The following is a 25,484-nucleotide window of genomic DNA, read 5'->3' as shown; positions in this document are numbered from 1 at the left end:
GAGGAGTTCAAAATTGCATGTTACCTCTTGAGGTAACCTATTCCACTTGTAACTTCCGCCCACTGCTTCTAGACTTGTTCTCTAGAGCTAAGTGGAACAACATTAATTTATTTCCTTTATGACATTTCTTCAAAGGCAGCTATCATAATCTTTTATATACTTCTTCTCTAGAATTCTATTCTCAGTTTCTTTAGCCAGTCATTTCATGGCCCATCACCACTTCGGTCTAAATTCTGTGGGCAATATTTAGATAACCAATTTAATTCCTAAAATGGTAGCATTCAGAAGCAAACACACTATTTTATGTATTTTGATTAGACTGAAAAAAAGCTTGACCCACTTAACTGTGAAATTCTTTCCTTAAGGCACCCTAAGACAGCATTTATTATTTTTTCTTTCAATTCCTTTTTTTTATTCTGAATTTTTCAACTCTTATAAAACATGGACATTTCAATCTACAAAGAAGAAAAGGAAAAAGACCCATACTTTATAAATTTCTGTTATGTACATTTTAAAAACTTAACATTATTATAACAAACTTCTCTGTTTGTATCTCCCAAAGTTACTTTTGTTTGCTTCTGTGTATTTTTAATTTCATTGATACTTTTTCTTTTCTTTTTCATCATAATTACTCTCTAGTAACTTCCCCCTCTAACTTTCTCTCCCCCAAAGAGAAGTCCTACTTTGTAATAAATATAGCCAATCAAAACAAATTCACTCACTGACTATATCTGAAAATAAATGTTTCATTCTGCATTTTTAATTTATCACCTTTCCCCCCCAAAATGGAAATCAATCACATTTTGCTTTCAAGGCTTTGTATTACATTGTTGTCTCAATCGAGTTTGCAGCTCACTAAAACCCTCACATCATTTTCAGATGCATGGCGGTCCACCTGTTACTTATGAAGGTGATTTTTTGAACCCAGGGATATGATTTTACTTTTAATCTTCTTAGATCTATTTCAAATTCTTTTAAGTTCCTAACTCTGTAATCTATTGTGATAACTATGCCTTCTGGTTTTGTGTCACCTGTAAATGTGATAACCATGGCTTCTGTCCCTTTATCCAAGTCATGGATAAAAATGCTAAGCAACTTAGGACCAGGCACAGATGTCTAAAGCACTCCACTTAAAGGCCTCCTTCCAAGGTAAATTGAACTAAATGGCTAGTCTTTGGTTGTGGCCATTCCACCCATTCTGAATCTAACTAACTGTAGTACTCTCTAGCCAACCTCACTCTATCTTTTCCACAAAATAGCCTAAGAAACTTTGCCCAGCATTACATAAACAATACTCATACCATTTCTTCAATCTACCCGCCCGAAGACCCTATTGGACAAGAAATGAGGTTTATTTGGGATGGCTTATTCTGAAAGCTCCCATGGTGGGGCTTTTGGGATCAAGATGTTCTAGCTACTGCTTTAACAAATATGCTCTAGAGAAAAGTTGTCAAACACTTGACCCATAGGTCACATGCCGCCTATAGCACTCCTAAGTACAATCCAAATCAGATGAAAATATAACTGGAAAATATTTAACAAAATTAAAAATACAGTAAAACACTGATAATATTACATTTTAAAATTAAGTCAATATGTTGTCCTCAGGGATGCTTAAGTATGGATTAGTGACTCCCATTTTTATTTGAGTCTGACACTGCTCTTCTAGAATTTTACTGAAATATTGTTGCATAGCTTATTTTTTAAGCTAAAATTTTATTAGTTTAATAATCTCTCTGTTTTCCCTCTGCCAACTTCAGAACTATTCCAAAATCCTTGATGCAAGAGAATAAAATTCCTTCATTATAAAACAAAAATTTCTTGATCTGGTAGCATAATGAAGAGATATATGAGAGCTAAACACTATCTTCACTCCTAGCTTCCTCTAAATCAAAATTTTAGTCAGGTTGATGTTGCGAAGACTTAAATTCTCTAATTCAGAGAACAGCAGGACTATCCAAAAGGGACATAATGTTCTCAAAATCACTAGGCCAGAACTTCATTTAATATACTATCTGTGAATTCTTGATGTACTTAAAAGCACTACTTTATTATCTCTGAATAGGCTATATTTTTTCACAATAGCACTGAATTAAGTATAGCCACAGATTATGCCAGAGCAGGAAGTTATTGGTAAATAAAATCCAATGACAGTTAATTTTCTTTACTGTAAGCAGTACTATACCTTACTTATTAATAGACAATAGAGTGTCTCTGTAACTCAAAATATATAGCTTACACACAATGCAACAGTATTAAAAAGTCATTAATTTTCTTTTTTCCTTTCTCTTATAATTCTAGTTAATGCTTATGGATAATACTCATCTTGAAAAGGTCTTATATGGTCAATATGTAATCAAGTCATAGCAAGGTTTTCTTCTTATTCACCCCTGAACCCACAAGAGGTTTTTCTTTTTCTTTGCTTTTTTTGCTGAGGCAATTGGGATTAAGTGACTTGCCCAGGGTCAACACAGCTAGGAAATATTGAGTGTCTGAGACCAGATTTGAATTCAAGTCCTCCTGACTTTCAGGGCTGGTGCTCTATTCACTACACCAACTAGCTGCCCCTCCAGAAGAGGGTTTTCCTAACAATTTTCCTAGCCTAAACAGAAATGGGCTACCCTGAAAGAAGGCAGATTGGCTCTCATAGAGAGTGCCAAATGAAAGCTGGATAGACACTTTAGGGATCTAGTACAGGAAATTCATGCTCAGGCATGGGTTTAGTGGGTGGTCTTCAATGTCTCTCCCAATTCTGATTCTGTGATCTGGAAGCACTTCAAATATGCTGTTATAATATTTTCATTGATAGTCTTGTAAATGTTTTATCAGAAAACTCATTAGCCTGAATAATACTTGCATTATCCTGACCATACTTAACAATGGAAGCCACAAATAATTTTGATTTCAACTAAGTGCAATAAAATCTCATGATAACAACAATGCTACTGTCAGGAAATCAGGATAAATTTCCCCTTCTTACTCTGATTTATTAGAAGAGATGCAGGAAGTATCATATTTTTGAAAAATTATTTGGTCAGGGCAGCTAGATGGCATAGTGGATAGAGCACCAGTCCTGAAGTCAGGAGGACCCGAGTTCAAATCTGACCACAGATATATAATACTTCCTAGCTGTGTGACTTTGGGCAAGTTACTTGACCCCAGCTGCCTTAGCAAACAAAACAAAACAAAGAAAAGAAAATTATTTGATCAGATACACAGGGTATATAGTAGAAGACTCATAATTAAGAGTAATGGGTTTGGATTCTGGCTCTGACATTCACTGACCATACACAGAGGCAATAATAAGAGCAATAACAATGATAACAATAACAATCAATGTTTATGTAGTGCTTTGAACATACACTACATCATTTGCCTCTCACAATAACCCTGTGAGTGAAGTATTATTTTATTCCATTTTCAGATGAGGACTTTATGCAGAAGACTGAATGGAAAGAATAGTGTTTATGAGGATCTGAATGAATTTAAATCCCATCGCTTCCAAACACCATCTACAAGTGAACTTAAGGATAACTCATTCAAGCTCTCCAAGTCTCAGTCCCTTCATCAATAAAACAAGGGGTTAGGTTGGATTTCTTTGAGGTCCCTTTCAACTCTTAAATCTACTATCTTACATCTCCAAACACCAGGCCCACACCACCAATTGTTCATTTGACAGTTAGAATTGGATGTCCTGGAGTCATCTCAAACTCAACACATCTCAAGCCAGAATTCATTATCTTTTCCTCTAAACCCACATGAAATTCCTTATTTCTCAGGAAAGCCTCAACATTCTCTGAGTCACTCAAATACAAAATCCTTTTATCATTTCCAACTCCTCACTTTTTCTCACCCCACCTATCTGATCAGGTGCCAAGGGTTATAATTCTACCTCTCTAATATCTATCACCAATATGCCCTTCTCTTTTCTCAAAGTTTAGGCTTTTGTTCCCCCTTAACCAGACGACAGCAATGTTCTAATTTATTCTCCCTCCTCTTCCAATAATTTTCTGTACAGTTCAACTCGAAAGAGCTTGAGTTCACTCATTTTGCCAATCACAAGATCACTTGTAATTGGCATGGCATTTTCAGTAGAATGAAAAGGTCAGAATCCAAACTACACCGAGTGAGAAGTGAGAAAGGGAAGCAAGAAGGGGAGACTATTATTTATGAATGTTAAGGATCCTTAGAAAAGCTATTAATATTTAGTGAGCTCTTAATTTTCCCTCAAATTAGGTGGGATGTGGTTCTTCTCTTGAGTAGTTTTCTGATTCACATCTGATAATGTTCAGAATCCCAACTCCTGAAGAAAAATACATTTAGATTGGATTGAAAATTCTAGTTGATATTGCTTTAACTCGTGTTGTAAAAATCTACATGCCAGTTGCCTGAACTATTTGAATCACAGAGAAGGTAGGATATCAACCAATAGAATTAATAAAAAAGGGAGAAAAGAGAATAGAACAAAACACATTCCCAAGTTATCACCACAAATCATGCTTGGATAGAAGGAAATGGTTCCACTAGAAAGAACACATAATCCATATTTTACTGGTACCATCTGTGGACTACAGGCATCAACAGCTGCAGAGCTTTTCATAATTTAAGACATAAATAGCTGAAAATTTAGGTTGGCTTAACTTGCTTTGGATTAGATATAAGGGGACTAGTCTTATATTCTTCTTACAATGCATGGTACTGTGCTTTGTGCAGAGCAGAAATCTTGAAAATGTTGAATGATTAATATAGCCAGTTTTCTCACTGTCACTTTATTCTTAACATTTTAAAGTATATGTATTTAAAATTGCTAAGCTAATGGACTTGAACAGTCATATAATGGGAAGATTTTTTGGATGTTGAGGGGCCTAGGCAACTGAGGGATAACAAATAAGAGATTTCAAGGCTTTTTGGGGGTTATTTAGTCATCTTCTTTTAATTCACAAATAATGTGACATCCAGAGGAGTAAAGTGATTTAACCATAGTCATATTTTGTGCTAGTTGGTGGAAAATATCAACTAAAAAACAAGTCTCCTGATTTCTGTTGCCATGTTGGGGGATTTTATTATCAACATGAAATGCATGTGAAAATTATATGTACAACACATAAACCAGTTTTTTCCCTCAATCACAATTCAGGCACTTTTAGAACAGGATTAGTTATGGATCTTTTCAAATGTGATATGAAATACTCTATTCCTATGGCATGCACAAAAAGACACATTCTCAACATGTTTCTTTTTCAACTGCCTTGTTTTAGAGCTTCACCTTGGACCAATGTAAAATTTCTACTAGTATTGGAGCAGTAGCAGTAGGTTCATTTAGGCACTTAGCATAAATATAGGCCTATAAGCTCCTTAAAGACAGGGGCTATGATTTCTAATTTTTTGTTTTGTTTGTAACACCTATCATAGTACTCTGAATGTAACAGGCATTAAAAAAAAGTATCAATTCTGAGTGCAGCTGAAGATAAGGGTGGCTGGATAGAGGAAATAACAGGGGTTTGTCATGGACCATTAAGAATATTGGAAAACATTACTCTTAAAAATCTGGGTTGAATTTTAAATGAATTCTTTGCTTTTGCTTCAGAGAGATTGTAATATATTGTGTTAAAGAAAAAAAGTTAAAGCTAAATACATTCATTTTGTTTCCTCCTTTGTAAAGTAAAAAGCTTTCATTTTGTGAGATGGGACTTCTATACAAAGGGAAGCCCGCCAACAATACAAAATCGAAGAAGTTTAAAAATAAGCCAGGATTTTCCCTGGGTCAAATTTGAAGTTAAAAGAGCTCAAAATATGCCTACATGATGCATTGTGGAGTATGTAACTTGTAAAAATGCTAAGTAACTTGTCTATTTTTTGAAAAATGAACTGAATTTTTACTGAAAAGGCCATGATAGGAATGGAGCCCACAGACAGAAATAAAAACTGTCTCCAAGCAGCAGATAGAGCTATAGTCCACTGCTCTTATCTTAACTGAACTGGATATTTTATTTTTCATCTTAACCTCAATTCTGTAACCTTCCCTTCCTCTTCTTGCAATGTGTGCAGTAGTAAAGAATTCCAAAACAGAAAAGGAAAAACAAAAACCCTTGTTTTCTTGACTGATAAACTTATTTAGAACCAACTAGTGGCACAATATTAATTGAATACAAATCCCGGAATCATGAAGACTTGAATTTAAATCCAGTCTTAGATATTTATTAGCTGTGTGATTTTGGTCAAGTTACTTATCCTTTCCCTGCCTCAGTATCCCCTACTGTAAAATGGGGATAATATTATTACCTAACTTGCAGGTTATCGTGAGGATCAAGTGATATGTAAAAAATGCTTATACAATGCCTGACCTATAATAGGAGCTACATATTTTTTCTCTTATTCTTTTAGTGTAGTCTACTCTTTCTATCTCCCTTTCCTTCTTCTGTCTAGATCTCCAAAAGACATTTTTTAAAATCAAGAAATACTTATACTTACTAGAAAGGACGGTTGTAAGGAAAATGTAGTCAGAAAAGGAGATGAGTCCACATTCTCCAAGTGTATAAAATATGCTGCCTTCATCAGCAAATTTCTCTCGTTCCTGAGATATCCTCTAGAAGAATTTCAATCCCCCCAAAGAAAGAAGATAACAAATTAGTCAATGAACATTAAGAAAAGAGCCATTATTTATACAGTGGCGTCAAGCTACTTCTCATAAGCACATTCTTGAAGGCCATTCTAAATCAATGGATCCTTTACAGCCTTCAAGAATACAGAAATTACAAGGCACTTTTGAGTATCAAATCAGACATAATATGGAACTGGCAAATTGAAAAGAGTCCCAACATATTAGTAGGCAAAAAGCCTTCTGACAAACATATTGCCTCAAGCAAGGATTTATTAATGTATGTTTTGTTTCTAAATGGAATTTACCCTTTTCCTTTAGGGGTTATAAAGGTAATAAAACAAAAATAAATTAAGAAAATATTTTTGCATCTCCCAGCAAGTACCTTGCTGCTGTTATTCACAGAAACCCAGAAAATAAATTGCTATTATACTTAGATATAAAGGTTTCTAGCTAATGTTCCAATGGAAATTAAGTTTTGTAATTCAGCAAAATAAAGAAGAATTTGAAATAAAGCATATTTGCTAAGTTTGGGGTTTTCTTTTTATTAATACTTAGTTTTACCATGGTTAGTACCTTTGGTTGATGTTATTCCGTTATGGACTCTTTGAAAATTTAGTTTTTACCCAAGACGAACATATCTTTTGGCCGAGCAAAGGCCCTCTGGGCTTTCTTGATTAGTATTAGTACATTCCTCTGGATCACTGAACTAGAGTTCTATTTATCTACTCTGTATTCTCACTTCTAAGTTAAATTAAAGGCCATTTTTTCACTTTATTCCTCTACATCTCAAATACTGGAAAGGATCCATTAGGGTACTGGGTACTGAATTTCATCTGTGCTGGAAAAAAAATGTAGCTATGCAAGAGCCTATCATAAACGGGGATATCAAAATAACACAGAACATTAAAGAAACTAGTGCAATTAAAGTCACATTAAGTCATGCAAGCATATATAAGCAGAGCACAGTACAAGCATAAATTTGGGAAGAGTATCAGGAAACCAACAAACATCATCAGGCCAACAGCCAGCTAAACAACCGACCCATGGGTTACCTCGTTCTAGTGGGGATCCCATCATATATACAAGATAAAGGAAAGAAAGCTGATTAACCAACCAAATGAAAGTAACCACAGGCAGTGTCAGTGTGAACGGTTACCCTTCCAGAAGAGAAGGATGACGTGAGGAACCATCCAAAGAGCAGAGAAGCCCTTTGGCTTCAGTGGCTGGCATACCCTGGGCACAGGCTCACTCTCCTTTCATTAGTACTGAGAGCTAAAGATTAGTTCTTTTAACGAACAGAAGGATGAAAAACAGTCTAACAACTTCTCTTTTAAGTAAGCAAAGAGTCCATTCTGTACTGGTTCCTCTACCAAAATATCAATAGAAGTTTGAAGAAAATGGGATTAAAAGAAGCCTTAAGTGCAAAAGCTTTTTGGTGGGAAACTTAGGCTTAAATCCAACAAAGTATGAATGAATAAAACTCAAATTAACTATTATACTGTAAAAGGACATTTATTTTTGTGATAGACAAGGTGGGAGTGAGGGAAACAAAGCATATTGATATTAGGTTTGCATTCCTTGAAGAAACTACATACATAACTAAATAATGTACAAGAACCATCCAGTTTATGCTGTTTTATATATATACATACATATATTTTGTTCTTTAGTTGTGTTTGACCTCTTATGATCCCATTTAGTTTGTTTTTGTTTTTGTTTTTGTTGTTGTTGTTGGGATTTTTTTTTTATTTTGTTGCAAAAACACTAGAGTGGTTTGCCATTTCCTTTACCAATCCATTTTACAGATGAGGAAATTGAGGTAAACAGGGTTAAGTGACTTGCCCAGGGTCACATAGCTAGTAAAGCCTGAGGCCAGATTTGAGCTCAGGAATATGAGTCTTCTTGACTTCAGGCCTGACATTTTATCCATTGCATAAACCTAGCTGCCTACATATGAACACATAAAATATATCCCACAAACAAGAGCACAACTTCTAAAAGAACATGACCAAGCTCAAGCTCTATTCCTTCCCTCTCCCCCTTAAAAAAACAGATGGAGACACAGACATTAAAGGGTTTATCCAAAATCAAAGTGAAAAGGGAAATGGGATGAAATTAAGGTAGATGAACCACAACTTTGTTCTTAGTCTAATAATCAACTGGTTCATCCTACCTTTCAAAGGTAAAGGATAAATGATACTTTGATAAATACCATGATATAAGAAATTCCTGGATAACAAAGCATCTAGGTATCTCTCCTATGGAACAACTTTAACAAAGAAATTTAGTCTCTTAAGTTTTTATAACAGAATTGACCTGACATAATGAAAAGTAAACTTAATAGTTGTAAGCAGTGTCTGATGATAGCATGCTGATTTTCATTATATGTCAGAGCTATATTATTACTAGCTCTTGATCTCTAGCCCCATTGTCCCATTTTCAATTATTTTCAAAGTTTAAAAACAATGACATATATACATCAAATGTTTTAAATCTGTTACCTACTTTAGCTTTTAAAATAAATTTAACAGAAAATGAATTCAATCTAAAATTAATTTTTACTGTTTTAACTCCTGGGTAACTGATGGTAATAGAGGTATATACAACATTTTCCCCAATGGTTAGTGAAAAATCAACAAGTTTCATTTTTGATCATAATTGCTAACATCTTTGTACTTTGTATATGAGAGAAATTGTGTAGGCACTTTAATTCCATCCTGTCCTACAATTTCTATATCATGATGTGTAATTTTAATGACAAAGCTACAATCTTTCTCAAAAAAGTTGTTAAATTACTTCCTTTTGGGGTAGGAAGAATTCTATGGGAATACTTTTCATTTTAACTTGGAAATTAATTGTAATAAAATATAATTTAAATTGTGCCTGTTGTTTTTGTATCATTGAGATAGTGACACAAATACATTTGCGGGATAGAAAATACAAAGTATTTTATAATGCATCCATTACCTCCCCCCAAGAGCTTATAAATATCCCTGGTAAATGCCTGAAAGGATGAAAATAATTCTTGAAATTCATTATAGATATTGAAGGCACAGACATAAAATCTATTATAAAAATCATTCTCTTAGATTGTACAAATCTAAAATATGTATTCCAAGTGTAATAGATATACTAGAATGGGGAAGAGAAAAAAGGGGAAAAAAAAGAGAAAAAATCCTATCCTTGCTTACTGGAAAAAAACAATTGTCAGATTATTTTGTACCATATGGCTGCTTCTTGTCTAAATTTGAAATCAATGAGATAAATCCATCTACAAAGAGATTCACTGGCAGTTTGATTGTTATAGCACTGAATGAGTAATATTTATATAAGTATTTAGATTGATGTATATTTTTGTAAACATAAAACAAAACACTAATATTTTGTAGTTGCACTTATGTAGTTCTTGCTTGTATCTTGGTAGGTGTACTGCTAGATCTATAACCCTAAAGAGATCAAAGAAGATACGTACAAAAATATTTCTAGCAGCTCTTTTGGAAATGGCAAATAAGTGGACATCAAGAGGATAGCTATCAAATGGGAAATGGATGAGCAAATTACAGCATTTGAATGTAATACATTATTGTTCTTTAAGAAATGAACAGATAGTTTCAAAAAGACTTGTGTGAACCAATACAAAATGGAGAGCAGAAAGAAAATTATAATTAATATTATGATGTTGTAAATATTATAAAATTATATTTATATATTATATATGTTTAGTGTTATATATGACGTTATGAAAATGAAGAATTTTTAAAGACAAAGAACTTTAATCAACTAAATAATCAACTATGATTCCAAAGGACTCATGAAGAAATATTTCCTGTCTTCATGACAAAGACATGAAGAATTAATATGTAGAATAAGAAATGCATTTTTGGAAATGAACTATGTGGGAGGATGTATTTGTGTGTGTGTTTGCTTGACCTTGTTTAATAATTTAAAAAATTAAAATAATAAAATTAAAACATTAAAAAATGAAAATAAGTGTTACTCTTGCTTTGTTAACTGCAGACATGAGTTAGTCATGGATTTGACTTGTTTGAAAATTAAAACATGGCTTTAGAATGAATTTCACTCTATGATATTTTAAACTCTGGTCCATACTCAAAACAGACATTAACTAAAATTTCCCCAAAATATCTAGCTGGCAATCTGAACTGCCTTATACTATATAGTATCAGTTTCTCTTAGGTTAAGTATCAGATAAAAAGCAAAATCCAGAAGAGTACTACCATATTTTAATGGTTCTAAAAGTTACACTGCACATATTAAGGTACTGATAATAAATTCTATCATGACATGTGCATTTCCATTTTTTTTAAACCAATGATAGACTTGTACTGATCCAACTGTTTATTTCTGCTTGGCTTCCCTATGATCAGTAGTATACAGGATATAGCTGGTAGCCATGACTCAAATATATTTTTGGTTCCACAATTACTATACTTCAAATAACTTAACTAACTGCTACCAAAACCTCTTCGAATATAAAATCATTCTTTTTATACCTTTAAAACAAATGTTAACCAAGAATTAAACTTCCTAATTCTTCCTCTTTTTCAAGTTTTAAAGTTTTCTCACAATCTAGAACCACAGAATTGAGGTTTTTTTTTGCTGAGGCAATTGGGGTTAAAGTGACTTGCCCAGGATTATACAGCTAGGAAGTAGTAAGTGTGTGAAATCAAATTTGAATTCAGGTCCTCCTGACATCAATGCTGATGCTCTATCCACTGTGCTACCTAGCTCATGACAACTCTGTGGGTCAGATACTGTTTTTTTTGTCCATTTTACAGATGAGCAGACTGAAATTTTAAGTGACTTGCCCAGGGTCATACAAATAGCAAGTGTAAGTCTTTTTGACCCAGAACCAGTGCTCAACATACTGTACCAATTTGCCACTTTTAACAGAGAAAATGGATTGCTCTCTCCAGAAACTGAAATATGGTGTCAAAGTCAGAGGGAAAACTCAGAAAAAAAAGTTTAATTGTGGCATATTCTTAATTAATAGAGCTTTGAGATATCTCATTCCTCTCACTTCAGTTTTGTCAGTTTGGACTGAATGAAGAATTATGTCATAAACTGTAGCAGAGAAATACTCATCATACCATAAACTTTAATCTGGCTGAGAGCAATTTTCTTTATACTTCTAATTCTAACAATCTTTTGGCTTTGCAGATACTCAAAAAGTTAAGATTAAGTATTCATGGTATTTTTTCATAAATGATTACATATCTAATACTTGAGAATATTCAAAGTAATGCTTAAATAGAGGCAATAGCTTTGATAATATGAAAAATCTACACAATATTCCTTTATTGAAAAAAACACTGACCTCAAAAAAGCATACTTCACTTTATAATTATGATCTGTTTCTACCTTATATTGTCATGAGGTACTATCAGATCCATAAGAGGAAGACTTATTTTTTACGTTTCCCTTAAAACTTCCTTAACTGCCCTTTTGGGCAATAAATACACACACATATATATGTGTATATGCCCACACAGATACACACATACATGTGTGTCTATTGTCTATGCACACACACACACGTGTGTGTGTGTGTGTGTGTGCACGCCACACACATACATACACATCCCCCACACACATATTTTCATCAATGCCCATCTAAGGTCCAAAGCGAAATTTGCTAACTATTGGGTTTTTGTTTTATTTTGTTTCATCTCTCAAATCCTGGCTGGTCAAATGTTAAAAATGTTTTGCTAGAACCACATGGCTTCAATTCAAAGGAGCTATAGCATCTTGATATAGTCTTCTTGGTTGTAAGAGTTCATAAGGTTAGATCAACCTTGAGTGTCCAATTTTGAAAAACAATTTCATGTAATAATTTCCCCTCTTCCCATTTAGAGAAACATAATTCTAAAAACAACTAAAAATCTTTGTTCAGATTCCTGTTTAATTCATACTGAAGCATATTCATTATTTCTTAATTCTATTACTAATATCCATTATTTCTTATATCTTAATTCTATTATTCTTAATACCCCTTATTTCTTATTCTATTATTTCAGGAATCCTCTTTCCTCAGATGAAAAGTTTAATACAATAGTCTTCTATAAGAACTTAAAATACTTGGGGGCAGCTAGGTGGCACAGTGGATAGAGCACCAGCCCTGAATTCAGGAGGAACCGAGTTCAAATCTGGTCTCAGACACTGAACACTTCCCAGCTGTGTGACCCTGGGCAAGTCACTTAACCCCAGCCTCAAAAAAAAAATACTCTACAATCTTTGTATGTCTTAAAAATGTATCTCACTACTCACATTAATGTATAATCCCAAATGTAATTTGACAATCTATTAGACGAGATTGAATCTTCTGTGAGCTAAAGAGACAACACAAATGTGAGCTAATGAGAAATGTTTGCTACTGTTCCTCCAATGATTCCCTCTTCCTGTCTTCTAATTCTAAACTCTCTGGTTTTTCCCTATAATTGCATCAAGCAAGTTTCCTTTGTGGTTGAAGAGCAAGGTTTGAGCCAATGATGTGGTTTCATATAACTCTTAATGGATTACAGTGTGTAATGCTGTATAAGCAGTTTTATATAGGTCTCAATTACAGAACAGGCTTGTAAATGCTTTTTGGCAGTCATCATAAGCAGAAGTATGTCAATGGGTAATCTGCAATTGGTACAGTTTTTTTTTAATGAATTGAATTTGGAACCAAAAAGTATATCAAACTAGAGAGAAATAAATATACATCAGCAAGAACTATTCTCACTAAATCTTTGAAATAGACATCCACAAGTCCGTTTACACAACTCATCTCTAACACATCAGCCATAGGCAAAATTGGCAAAGTGAAGAAATGACACCATTAAAATTCAGTGAGCTGAATTAGAGAGGCCTCCCAGGGAAGAGAAAGAAACATAAGATTTGGGGTCAGGGTGTCTGGATCTGAATGCCGGTTCTACTACCACCATCTGTGAAACTTTTAAAAAGCTCCTTGCTCTCTTTAGGCCTCAGCTTCCCCTTCTATCAAAAGATCAGAAACAAGATGATCTCCAAGATATCTTTCTGCCTCTATTTCCTATGAATCAATCAACTGGATGCTAGTTTGATGTCACTTTCACCAAGTTTGATTTGGCTGAACAAAAATTTCAATTAAATATTTTTGCTTAAATAGTGAGGGAAATTAACCTGAGACTTATTCTTTTCATGTCACATTGCACTGTAAATTAACATTTGTGTTGAAAAGACTAAACATGCAGAGATTAGCATTTAAATGCATGGTCATGTTTATAGTTATGCAGCTACAACAACAAAACCCGAAAAGCTCAGTTAACCTCACATTTGGAAGTAATAAAATCTAAAATAATCCTGCTGCCTAATGATTTTGATACTTGGGGAAAAAACAAAAAACAAACAGGAATTTGAAACATCCCTTTGAATCATCCTTACAATTAAGCTATTTCTGGAATTTAAAGATCATGTAAAAGTGGGGACCAAAGTCATGAGATGGTACCAAGAGACTAGAAACATATTGATGGACATTCCTCCTAGCAACACAATAAATATCCATCACCATTTGTAACAAGTCGCATCTGGAACACAAGATCAGCATTCTATACCACAAATAGAAGAGAACCATTCCCCCCACCAATCCTCTACTTTCCACAGGCAGTAGGGATTGGGCATGCAAAGGAGAAGTCCCTACAATAAAAGCAAGCAAGGAAAGCCTGATCTGGGGACAGCCTAGAAAATAACTGCTCCATGTAAGGACCTATGGCGGTCCCAAAGATGCAGATATGTTACTGAGATTTATACTTACTGAAGGCAACACAAGAAAACTCTTCCCCCACTTCCTTTTACAAAGAAAAATCTTTTTAAAACATTTTTTTCAAGTTTTAAGACTCTTAAATAATTCACAATAGATCCTTGAGAATGCAGTAATACTTAATCTGGGGCCCTTGATCAATAAGGATATTAAGTTAAACATTTTTAAAGGGGCACATGTCATAACTGACTATAACAGTTCAAAACAAAGTGGTAGTATCTCTGGTAAATACTGGCTCTCTCATTCCTATTGATTAAAATCTAAAAAAAAAAGTTTTCACTGCTACCTACGGCTCTAGATTAGAAAAGCAGCAGTTTTTGGTTACTTGGAAAACAATTTTTATAGTTAAAAAACCAAGTGCATATCTAGGTTTTCTAGAAAACTACAGGAACATTTCAGTATTGCTATCTATTTCACGTTACTTGGGTGTACTCTTAATTGCATCTATAAGTGTAATTTGACTTTGAGTTTGTATTTCAAAGAAGACTAATGAAAAGCATTTAATGTTCTTCTGAAAGAAAGCAATTTTGACATATCACTTCAAAGTGATAGCTTTTTTACCAAGGGAAGAATGAGAGCAAATTCTGCACATTTATCCATCCAATTAATATTTCTATTTCACTGCTCAGTCAGTGCTTAAACACAGGATTCCCTTTCTTGCCCAATAGCCTACTAGAGCCAGGAAGCCTCTTAATAAACTATACTGCAAGTACCAGGGCCAAATATAATCTTCCAGAGATTTTAAGCAAATTTTCTGTACCTAATCAGCTTAGTATACACAAACTACTAGGTCAGCAGGGCCTGGTTACCTGCCTGCTGCTATTTCTATATAACTATTGCTACAAGGCATTATGCTAGTACATTGGGACAATAGGTAATTACTTGTAATTAATTATAAAATTAAATTCATAAGTCAGTCACACATGAATTTCTGACTGGGATGGCTCATTATTTGAAAAATTACATTTCAAAAGAAATAGCACCCATTTCTTAGTAAAGGCTTAAGATATTTTGGATATTCAGAGCATAGAATATAAAAGTCTCAGATAGAAAGCACACAGCTACCTACTGCAAACTAAGTTTGTGTGCTTGTCAAAAATTATGCTAATAAAAAAGCAGTATATTTCCTAAGTTAGAAGTTGTGGCTTCTCGTTTGATTTGTTTTCCTTTAGATGAAGGATTACCATAATGACTTGAAAATAAGGATCTCTAGTATTAAAAACTGTGAAAATACTATTATCACAGAATTTGAATTCCCATCTCTATTCATAAATTCCAATTTTTAGGGCCAGCAAATATACCATTACTGAGATGTTTAATCAATTCATTTTACTCATCAAAGATGATTTTATCAAGTTACATCTGAGAGATCTGTCTTTGACTGTTTTGATGTTACTCACAGAGCTGAGCTTTGCTCTCAAGGCACACAGCAAAATAGGGTACAACTTTTATTCTGTGTTTATACTAATGGCCCCATATGGCAGATTAGGAATTTTTTACATGCCACTATAAAATTATTATCTGTAATTATTAGAACTCTTAAAAATTCAGCTTCCCTTATGTGATTTTCTATTTTCTTCAGCCTAGCACTTGACATAATATACAAGATAATAAACATGAACAAAAGACAACACCTGGCATTCATCCATTCATCCATCTATCTATCTATCTAATCTATCTATCTATCTATCTATCTATCTATCTATCTATCTATCTATCCATCCATCCATCTATCCATCCATCCATCCATCTGTAGCTATAGCCCTTCTAAACAATGAAGATATATGCCCTGCACAATTTTTTTTCATCTGCTCACTGGCTTTTCCTATTTACCAGTTCCAGATTAATTTCTACTTTTCCAGGCAGCTAAGTATAGCTTTTTCCCTTGTTTTATTAAATGGACACTAAAAAAAAAAAACCATAAGATTTTTTTTTGTGACATGGTCATAGCAAGATTCAAATAAACAAAATATGCTAAATATCTACAACTTATAAGGAATAGTACTGGACTAAAGGGATGTGGAAATGAAAAGGACCTCTGACCCAGTCCTCAAAGGGATCACAATCTAATGGATTAAAAAAAATTTTTTTTATCATAATAGGAGTCAGTTCAAGTCTCCATTTCAAATTACTTGTCTCTCATTGCCTAAGCTATCCTCTAGCCAGAATTAAAAGACTGTCTACTGCCAATAGGCACCTAAGGGAAATGCCTATTTCTTCAGGAATACTGATCAATAAAGCACAGACATTTTTCATTGCAGGAGACTTCCTAAATCCCTTTGAAGTTCCCTTTTCAATGTGTTGGCTACTATATTCTCAAGGACTCACTTAAGGTTCTAATTGTCTCTATTCAGATAAAATGTCAATTAAAATTGACATAAATTGAACCATTTGGAAGGGAGCAGGGGAAGGAAATTAGCATGCACTCTCCCTTTAGGCCCAAAGCATAACTACGTTCTCTGGAGCACAGACTAATGGAAAGAACATGCTGATGAGTCAGTACCTGCCAGAAATCCTGATCAGAAGGAAGAAAGGTTATAAAAAGGAAAGGAAAAAATTGGGAATGTTTGATTACATAAAAAAAGCAAAACCAAAAAATTAAAAATCAAGAAACAAACTCTCCATATACACATACACATGTATACAGTATACAGATTACAATACATTACAACACTTAAGAACCTGGTACAGGAAAAGAACACACACAAATATTTCAGATTTTACCTGCAAGGTCCAGTGAAAAGGAGAAGAAAATTCCTAATTTTCCTCCAAATGAAACAAATTTTTTTGTCAATACTTCCCCAGGAGAATGTTTGGGAAATCCCTGGGACCAGACTTTTCAATTTAGAACTAAAGTTGAGGAAGAGGGACTTTCTACACTGTAAAGGGGGTACTTATTGTGAGATATATTTTTTTTAAAGCAGTATTGCCTAGAGAACCTAGAATAGAATGTTTAAATAAAAATCAAATATCTAAAATTTTACTGGGTATCCAAAGAAAACTTGGTTTAAAAAATAAAATCTAATTAATGGAGAAGCTAAAGAATCAATGACCAGTTTACGCTGATCACCGTGCATTTTTAAAATAACAGCTTTTTATTTTCAAAACATATGCAAAATTGTTTTCAGTATTCACCCTTGCAAAATCCTGTGTTCCAAATTTTTCTCTGTGCATTCCTCCCCTCCCCCTTCCTGAGGCTGGGGTTAAGTGACTTGCCCCGGGTCACACAGGTAGGAAGTGTTAAGTGTCTGAGACCACATTTGAACTCGGGTCCTCCTGAATTCAGGGCTGGTGCTCTATCCACTGCGCCACCTAGCTGCCCCTCTCTGTGCATTTTTAAGGAGGGGTTGGGTTAAAAATCTTTCTTACAAATCCTAAATAATTGGGAGGGTAATCATTACATTTAATTGTTGTATTCCCATAACTGCTAATATTAAGTAGCTAAATTGATTGTTGAAAAGAAAGAAAAAAAATCAACTGAGCTTAACTTCATTTGTAATATGAAAGATGTAAGCTGCCTATTCTCTTCCTTACTAAATAAAAACAAAATCCAAAAATTTTTATCACACTTGAGATTTTCTACTTTAAAAACACTAGTTTCTATAGAAAAGTCAGGTTGGTCATGAAAATATCAACTGTACTTACAATTTATATTGGATTTGAGGATAAAAGGAAACATAGTAAAGCAATCCACATTCCAGTTTCTAAATTCAGTAACTAAACTGAACACTGATATTTGATAATTTTCTTCTCTCAAAATGAAATTATTAGATTTTTTTTGTAAATTCATATTTCTAATTGTATCTTAGTAGATAAAATTGACTTTTTACCAAGGCTAAATATAATTAAATCTAATTTTAAAAAGTGAAATCTTGAATCATATAAATAAGAGAATTACATTTTTTTAAAGTAGTTTAAAAATTAGACCTATATGAAAAAATAATTTCCTACTAGTAAATTATGTGAGCCAATAGCTTGGGGGCAACACATCATATTGAGAGTCAGATGAGGTAAAATATTTTTCAGTTAAACTTATGTTTTTTCATGTAAACTTATGAATGTTTTAACTATAAATATATTTGTACAAACAAAAAACATGGGAAATTTCATTCCTAAAGAAAAGAGCTGTGTGATTGTTGAATACATCTGGGAACTTATGGTAAGTTTGAAACAACTTTCTTTTTCTCCTTTAATACAATGATAAGTTCTTTTAAAAAGCAAGGATTTTGTTACTGTATGAGGACAAGAAAATACAAATGATAGTTCATAAGTTTAATATGAAACTGGGATTTAACATGACAAATGAAAACATGGATCATGAGCAAAAAAATTAAATATTGAGGCTATATATAAAGGACGAAATACAAAAAGGGAAAAATCTAAAGACAGTAACTCATGAATAAGAGTGAAGACAGAATGTTCAGTTATTTATGTCAATGGAAAATGTAGCAAAGATTTACAAGGACTAAAGAAGCAGCATAGAGTGGACAGGACTGGGAGTCAGGAAGATTTGGGCTTACAACAAACACAGAAAGTACTAGCAATATGGTTTGGGGCCGATCACACTTCACCTCTCTGAGATTACAAAGTCAAAGGTGGGTTACAACAATCTTGGGGAAGGAGTTTCCATTCTGGTGAAACCATAATATTGATCAGGCATTTAAACTGTTCTTATAGAATTAGTCCCCCAAAGTTCCTTTCAAGCTCTCAAATAATACTACATGAAATAACTGGAAGCTAAGTTAATAGTGAGGTGTAGCACATTTGTGGTTCTATACAGAGCATCACATTCTAATCTAATCAGCCTTTAAGAGAATATAAAACTTATTTGTAACTTTCATTCAAGGCAAAACCAACAAGATCAGAAATACATCAAAATCAACCTGGATAGCAACTCGTTATCATTCTGACTCGGTATCTAACACACCCCTCCTGGCTGTACCACTTTGCCACATGGAGAAGAGGAGAAGCCAACTCTCCTGATCCTTTGACACGTCTTGCAACACAGATAATCTCTCCGACATTATACCATAAAATAACTTTGTGGCAAGAAACAAATAACTAGGCTTCCCAAAAATTAGCGAGAGCTCCGTTTCTCTCTGAAGAGAAATGATATTTTTTGCCTGTCATTTAGTGACTTGGCCTTCTATACTGATAGGTATGGGAATTGGGGGCTTTTATCAAATACAAGAACCATGACATACTATGAAATTTATGTCAACATATTTTTACTAAAACTTCAACCAGCTTACAATTACAGACATATTTACATTCCATCTGGTCAACATTTCCATTAAAATGTGCTTTAAAGCACAGGTTATTTTCCCTATTTCCTTCTTTGTTTGAGTATCCACTGGGCTATATATAAATGTTGTAATCAATATCATGTTCAATCTCATTATGGACTCTAACTTGAATATAAGATGAAATTATTCTCTTTTCAGGAACACTACTGGGAATATTACAGAGTGTAAAAAGAACAAAATAAACTACAAATTCTCAGTACACTGTGACTCAAGTATAAAAACATAATCAAGATATCAGGAAATGATAACTATAGTCCCAAACTCTTAGGAAATCATTTACTTACCCCTACAGGCCAGAGCGCGATGCCACAAATCAAGTTATGGCACTATTAGAACTAGCATTCAAGTCTTCTGACTTCTAGTCTGAGATTTAAATAATGAAAAACCTAGACCCGGAGATAATGTCTTTCAGAGACATCTTAGGGGGAAGGAAAAGTAAGAAAGTTGAAAATACCTATTCCCTAAAAAAGTTAAATAGAAGTGAAGGCAATGGCTGAATTAATTGTAGCTTTATAAAAAGGAATACATTCTAGCTTAAGGAACATGTTTTTTACTTTAAGTATTATTCTTAAAAGAAATAAATATGCCACAACAAAAGAAGTCAGTATTTCTTTCCTAATAGATTTACTGAAAGCCTGTTAAGTTTTTACTATGTTTGACAGTTTGAAAAAATGTGGTAATAAGAAAAAGACTTTAAGAGGACTTGTCAATTGTGAGCAGAAGGAAAAGAGAACATATTTCTCACTTTAATTTATTAAATGTAAAAATGAACAAGTAGAAAGTAAGAGAAGCAAGAGGGGAAAAACAAAAAACAAATGAAACTAAGAAATATGCTATAACCAGATAAGCTTACATCAAAACATACAAAAGAAACTGAGAATCACCATTTCCAAGCAATTCCTTTTCAAGTGAAATGGTAGTTGAATTATTCAATGAGAGAAAAAAATCTGAAAACTAAAAGTAATAAAAGTCATATTCAGTAATGATCCCATATGCCCTAACCACAGAAGATGGAAAACTACTCCCCTGGTTTCTAAGTTGGGAATTTCTAATGTTTTTATGTCACTTTGCACAGTCCCTACACAGTGTAGTTAAAATTTAAAAAAAAAAAAAAAAGTCCGACATGGATTCTGATTTTCAACTTCCCCCCACCCCAGCGTTTGCAATCCTGGAGAAGTCACTTTTCTCTGTAAAATAGGAATCACAATCCTTGAAATACCTTTCTCACAGAATTGTTGAGAGGAAAACACTCTGCAAACCTTAAACACAACTTGATTCTGACCCATATGGATTCTCTACTGGACACTTGTCATGGACGGTACTGTTCAAACCTGAAGGATTTCAGACTGCTGTAATTTAACTTTCACTGCATAATATCTATGGCAGGAGGACATTTGATAAATGTATTATAATCACAGTAATGAAAGTAATTCCTTCAATCCATTATTTTTAAAATACATTACAATACAACTTCAATAGAATGAATTATCATCCCTGGGGTATAAATAAAATTAAAATTATAAAGTAGTATTATTATTTAGAAGTAGTCTTTTCCCCAAATTAAAACAAAATATCTCAAATCTGATTCTGCTAAAATCTGATTAGAAGAAGGATATTTCTTTCCTCTCACAAGAGGACTTTTTGCTTAAATAAATTTAATAAAAAAGATAACTCAAGTAACCACATGAAAGAGAGTACCCCTCCTTTTCCCCACCTAAAATATCTAGAGTTTTTTGGGACTAAAATACAAATGAACAATACCTGAGATAATAGATAACCTTTTCCCAAGACCAGTTTGCTGGTTTTAACAACAAAAGGGGCAAATGGCAAAACTATAGCTATAAGCTAACCCTTTTCAAGTATTATTATTCAAATGAGTTTTGTCAAATAGTGTTGGGCACAAGAATGATGGAAGTTGATGAAAGAAGCATATTTCCTTTAGGCAGCTGCCAATTATTTTAAACTTATCAAATGAAAAGAGAAAAAAGACAAAAGTTCAAGAAAAAATTCAAGACAATTTAAAAGTAGACTCCTTTAGAATATTAGCTTTCAATTTAAAACTTTGGTTAAACTGCACATCCTGGCAACAACTGATGAAGTATTATGGAAAGTGATAACAGAAACAAAGACAGTCAAAAAAGTTACAATCATACTAGAGAAATGGTTGAGCTAAGACAAATTTTTCTTCTTCAGATTGTGCTCTGTATACAGCCACACAAATTTGATACCTGTCACAACAACGATCAGTCTTCTTGTATGACTGAAATGATAGTTATTACCTTGATTTTCTTATGCAACACCTGGCTTTTCATGAAGACATAAAAAAGTAGAGAACTAAAAAAAAATGAAACCCTTTTATAGATGTTTGTCTAGCAAACACTAACATGAACTATACCAAACAAGATCTCCTTCTAATAGGAAATTCATGAAGAATGTTTGGATGCAAAAATTCTCAATACAGAGATAAATAGATTCAGCAACCCTATCCAGACAAAACAGAACATGAGTGAGTAAGAAAGGAGCCCAGTTCCTTGCCAAGCTGCTACCTGGTCCAGGCTTATTTTTCAGAGCTCTATGACTCTTCTCTCACTGTGTTCTACCAGCCTCAGGCTGGGAGTCTTTGCTACCATCTGCTTTCACTTTCTATACACTTTCCCTATTTCAGAATTTCTTTTTCTAGGTGTCCAGAACTCTCCTTAAGAAATAAGCTATTATATAATATCTTTCAGGTTCAAGATCATATCATTTTTGTACTTATATCTCCAGTGGCTGGCACATAATAGGTGCTTAATGTTGGTTGGTTAATAAATATACTGAAGTCTATTAAAAATAAATTATGTTAAATCAAAATATATTTAAAATGGTATATTGGTAAATATGCTAAAATATTCTAGTATATTTATATTCCTTAATTTAAAACTCTTTTCAAACATATCTGAATTTTAAAACAGGAAGTCTAAACCTAATGTTTGATCCAAAGGAATGACTCTCTAAAGCGAGATCTGAGAACACATTGGGGTCAAGACATTTTGGGCTGCACATATTCTCTCATTTTGTACATCAAAAATACTTAAAACACAAACTCTGTTCCTAGCCCTCTTTTCATTATTAATCCTAAGTGCTAGTGCATTCTAATTAAGTTCTCCTAAGAGACTGAGTCTTCTGTCTACTGAGGTTACTGATTCTGTTCCCGTCATGTTTAGCCAATCTGCAACTTTTATTTTTAATGGATTTGGTTCTTTCTCTGCAGGGTAGGATAATTAATGTTTTGTTTTTTTTCCTGATGATTTCTTTTGCCTTCCTTCAAAACTATCTTTTCCCCTTTTTTTGGAAGCTTTTCTTGCTTTGGTTTATAAAAGAAACCATTTAAGAACTAATGCCTAAACCAATTCAGAGCTCCACCACAGAAAAAAACCATGAGGCAATAAGAATAAAGTTTCACCATTCAATATGTCAAAATGGATTAATAAATGTTTTATTCAAATATTTGTAGGCATATATGCAAACAATGTAGTCATATGCAAATAAGTGCAGTTTGGATCCTCATAATTATTTTACAAGTTAAATACTTTAAAAAATTGTTGTTAAAATTCTAAAGTAACTATTAAAAACAAATGTTCAAATAAATTGATCATTCCTACAACTACAAACTACAATTATTTACAATCTGTTACCTCTATAATTTTCAAGCTTGCTTTACATTATCAAAAAGGTAGTATAATATCAGAAAAATCATCAGGGAAAGGTGTTTTGGGGGACAAAAATGTCATTGTACTGGGCTTGGTATCTTTTTAGTATTTTTACACTCATACATAGATGCAAATAAATACTAAACCAATCATTAATAAACATAGCGGTTGACACAAGAGGTTTATATAAGTGTGTGTGTATAGAAAGAGATATACACAATATTATATATATATATCAATTTTAATTTAATGTATATATATGTATGTATTTACCTCTGTATCACAATTCTCTTACCTTTCCATCAAAGCGTTTGACTATGTACTGATCCAGGCCCAAATCTGAAAAAGAGAAGTAACAACATTAGTCCCTGAATTTACATCTCAATGTAAACAATATAAAATTGCATAGTTCTCTCATCTTTGTTTTCAGTAATTTGGGAATCATTACTCCAATGGAGTACAGCTTTCTCCTAAATTCAATAAAGGAATGAAGATATTTTCTATTTTCCTTTTCCTATTTAAGACAAGAAAAGATTATAGCTCCATAGTAGTGGCACAGGCTCATAAAAATCTGAAGCTGTAGAAACCTCTGGGGTCAGCTACTACAACTTCCTGCTTTTATTGATAGGAAAAATGTGGCCCAGGGCAGTGAAGTTCACACAAGCAATGTCAGAAGCAGGATATAAACCCAGGCCATTTGACTATAGAGCAGCATTATTTCTGTCATAATATATTGCTTCATTTTATCAATTAATCAATCGACAAACACATATTAGGCACTTATATGCAGGTATTTCACTAAGTGCTAAAGATATAAACACAAAAGTGAGATTATCCCCTACTCTAAAAGATCTTATATTCCACTATGCACATACAGTCAGTTAATAGATAAATACATATAAATAATATTTTTAAAAATTACACAGTGATGAGGGAAACTAACAATGGAGAGAACCAGCAGTCAGCTTTAGAAAGGGATGGTGAAGAGAGTTTGAACACAGAAGTGGGACACGCAGACAATGGCAAGTTTGAGGGCAGGACCATCTGTGTGTAACGGAGGGATGGGGGGGGAGAAGGCCCTAGGAAACTGAGGAATTGGAAGGTTAAGGTTTTTAAGGGACAATCAGTATTTGTTCAAGTCACAGCAGGAGTTGGGGAGCAGAGCAGGGCAGAGTGCTCAAAGTCTGACTAAGGAGACAAATATGGAATGAACGAATATCAAAGCACGAGAGGCGGTGGTAGAAGGAAGGAGGTGATAGGTGGACATGACGATGGGGAACAAGGAGTTTTCCATCTTCTCTGCCATGACCAATGAATCACAGAGTGAAAGTGTAATCAGCTTGGAGAGGCAACTGCACCTCAAGAGAGAGCCAAGTTTCAGTGAGTGCATGCAGATGGAGGAAGCAAGAAAGGAAATGAGGAAGTAAAGAAAATATGTCCAGTGTTCTGTTAGGTCCTTACTAAGTGCTAATGAGATAATGAGATGTTAGGTTCTTACTAAGTGCTAAGTCGGTACTTGACAATTCTCTAGTTCCGGCCTTTACTGGGAGTTTTACTTGTAAATTCCTGGGGAAGAGCTTGCATGCTTAGGAGGAGCAAGTTCATTGGTTGAAGTAATTTTTCCCAGAAGCCCTTGCGTTATCCCACGCCCATTCTCTGGGAGGATAAAAGAGGGCAGCATGGGTTCTGAGAGAAGCGACTCTGGGATAGAGTTGTGACGCCAGGCAGGCTAAAAGGAGATCAGTCTGATTTGAGGAAGGACAAGAGCTGGAGGAGATTCAGAGCTCCCAAGAAACCTTCACACAGAGGGAAAGACTTTACAGATCTCCTCCCAGAGAAGGATTATAATTGAGCAGACAACCGGTCCCTCACAATTCAAGAACTTTACAGTGTTCCACACCTGGAGACACTCTTCCTTTTTGCAATTTTTTAAAGATTCATTTCATGGTGGCTGTTCCCCTCCCCCCCCCATTTAGGCTGTTGTCATTTTGTAGATAGTTTTTCTCTTTTAGCATCAGTGCATGTAAATCTTTTCATACTTTTGCATATTTATCATCTTTGTTGTTTGCTACATTCACTTTTATATT

General features: G+C 33.8%; 1 protein-coding gene across 3 annotated transcripts in view; it reads right to left on the bottom strand.

Annotated features, from left to right (window-relative positions):
• Positions 1-25,484, bottom strand: part of MICU1 (mitochondrial calcium uptake 1) — a 210,775-nt gene that overhangs the window by 113,865 nt on the left and 71,426 nt on the right. For all 3 annotated transcript variants that reach the window (XM_074296868.1, XM_074296869.1, XM_074296867.1), the window contains exons 5-6: positions 23,693-23,736; positions 6,472-6,586 (exon numbers count right to left, since the gene is read on the bottom strand). In XM_074296868.1, coding sequence (XP_074152969.1) covers positions 6,472-6,586; positions 23,693-23,736 — 159 coding nt within the window. The remainder of the gene's footprint in view (positions 1-6,471; positions 6,587-23,692; positions 23,737-25,484) is intronic.

Source organism: Sminthopsis crassicaudata, chromosome 2 (assembly GCF_048593235.1).
Source record: "Sminthopsis crassicaudata isolate SCR6 chromosome 2, ASM4859323v1, whole genome shotgun sequence".
Classification (NCBI taxonomy): domain Eukaryota; kingdom Metazoa; phylum Chordata; class Mammalia; order Dasyuromorphia; family Dasyuridae; genus Sminthopsis; species Sminthopsis crassicaudata.
This window is presented reverse-complemented; position numbering and strand designations above follow the sequence as displayed.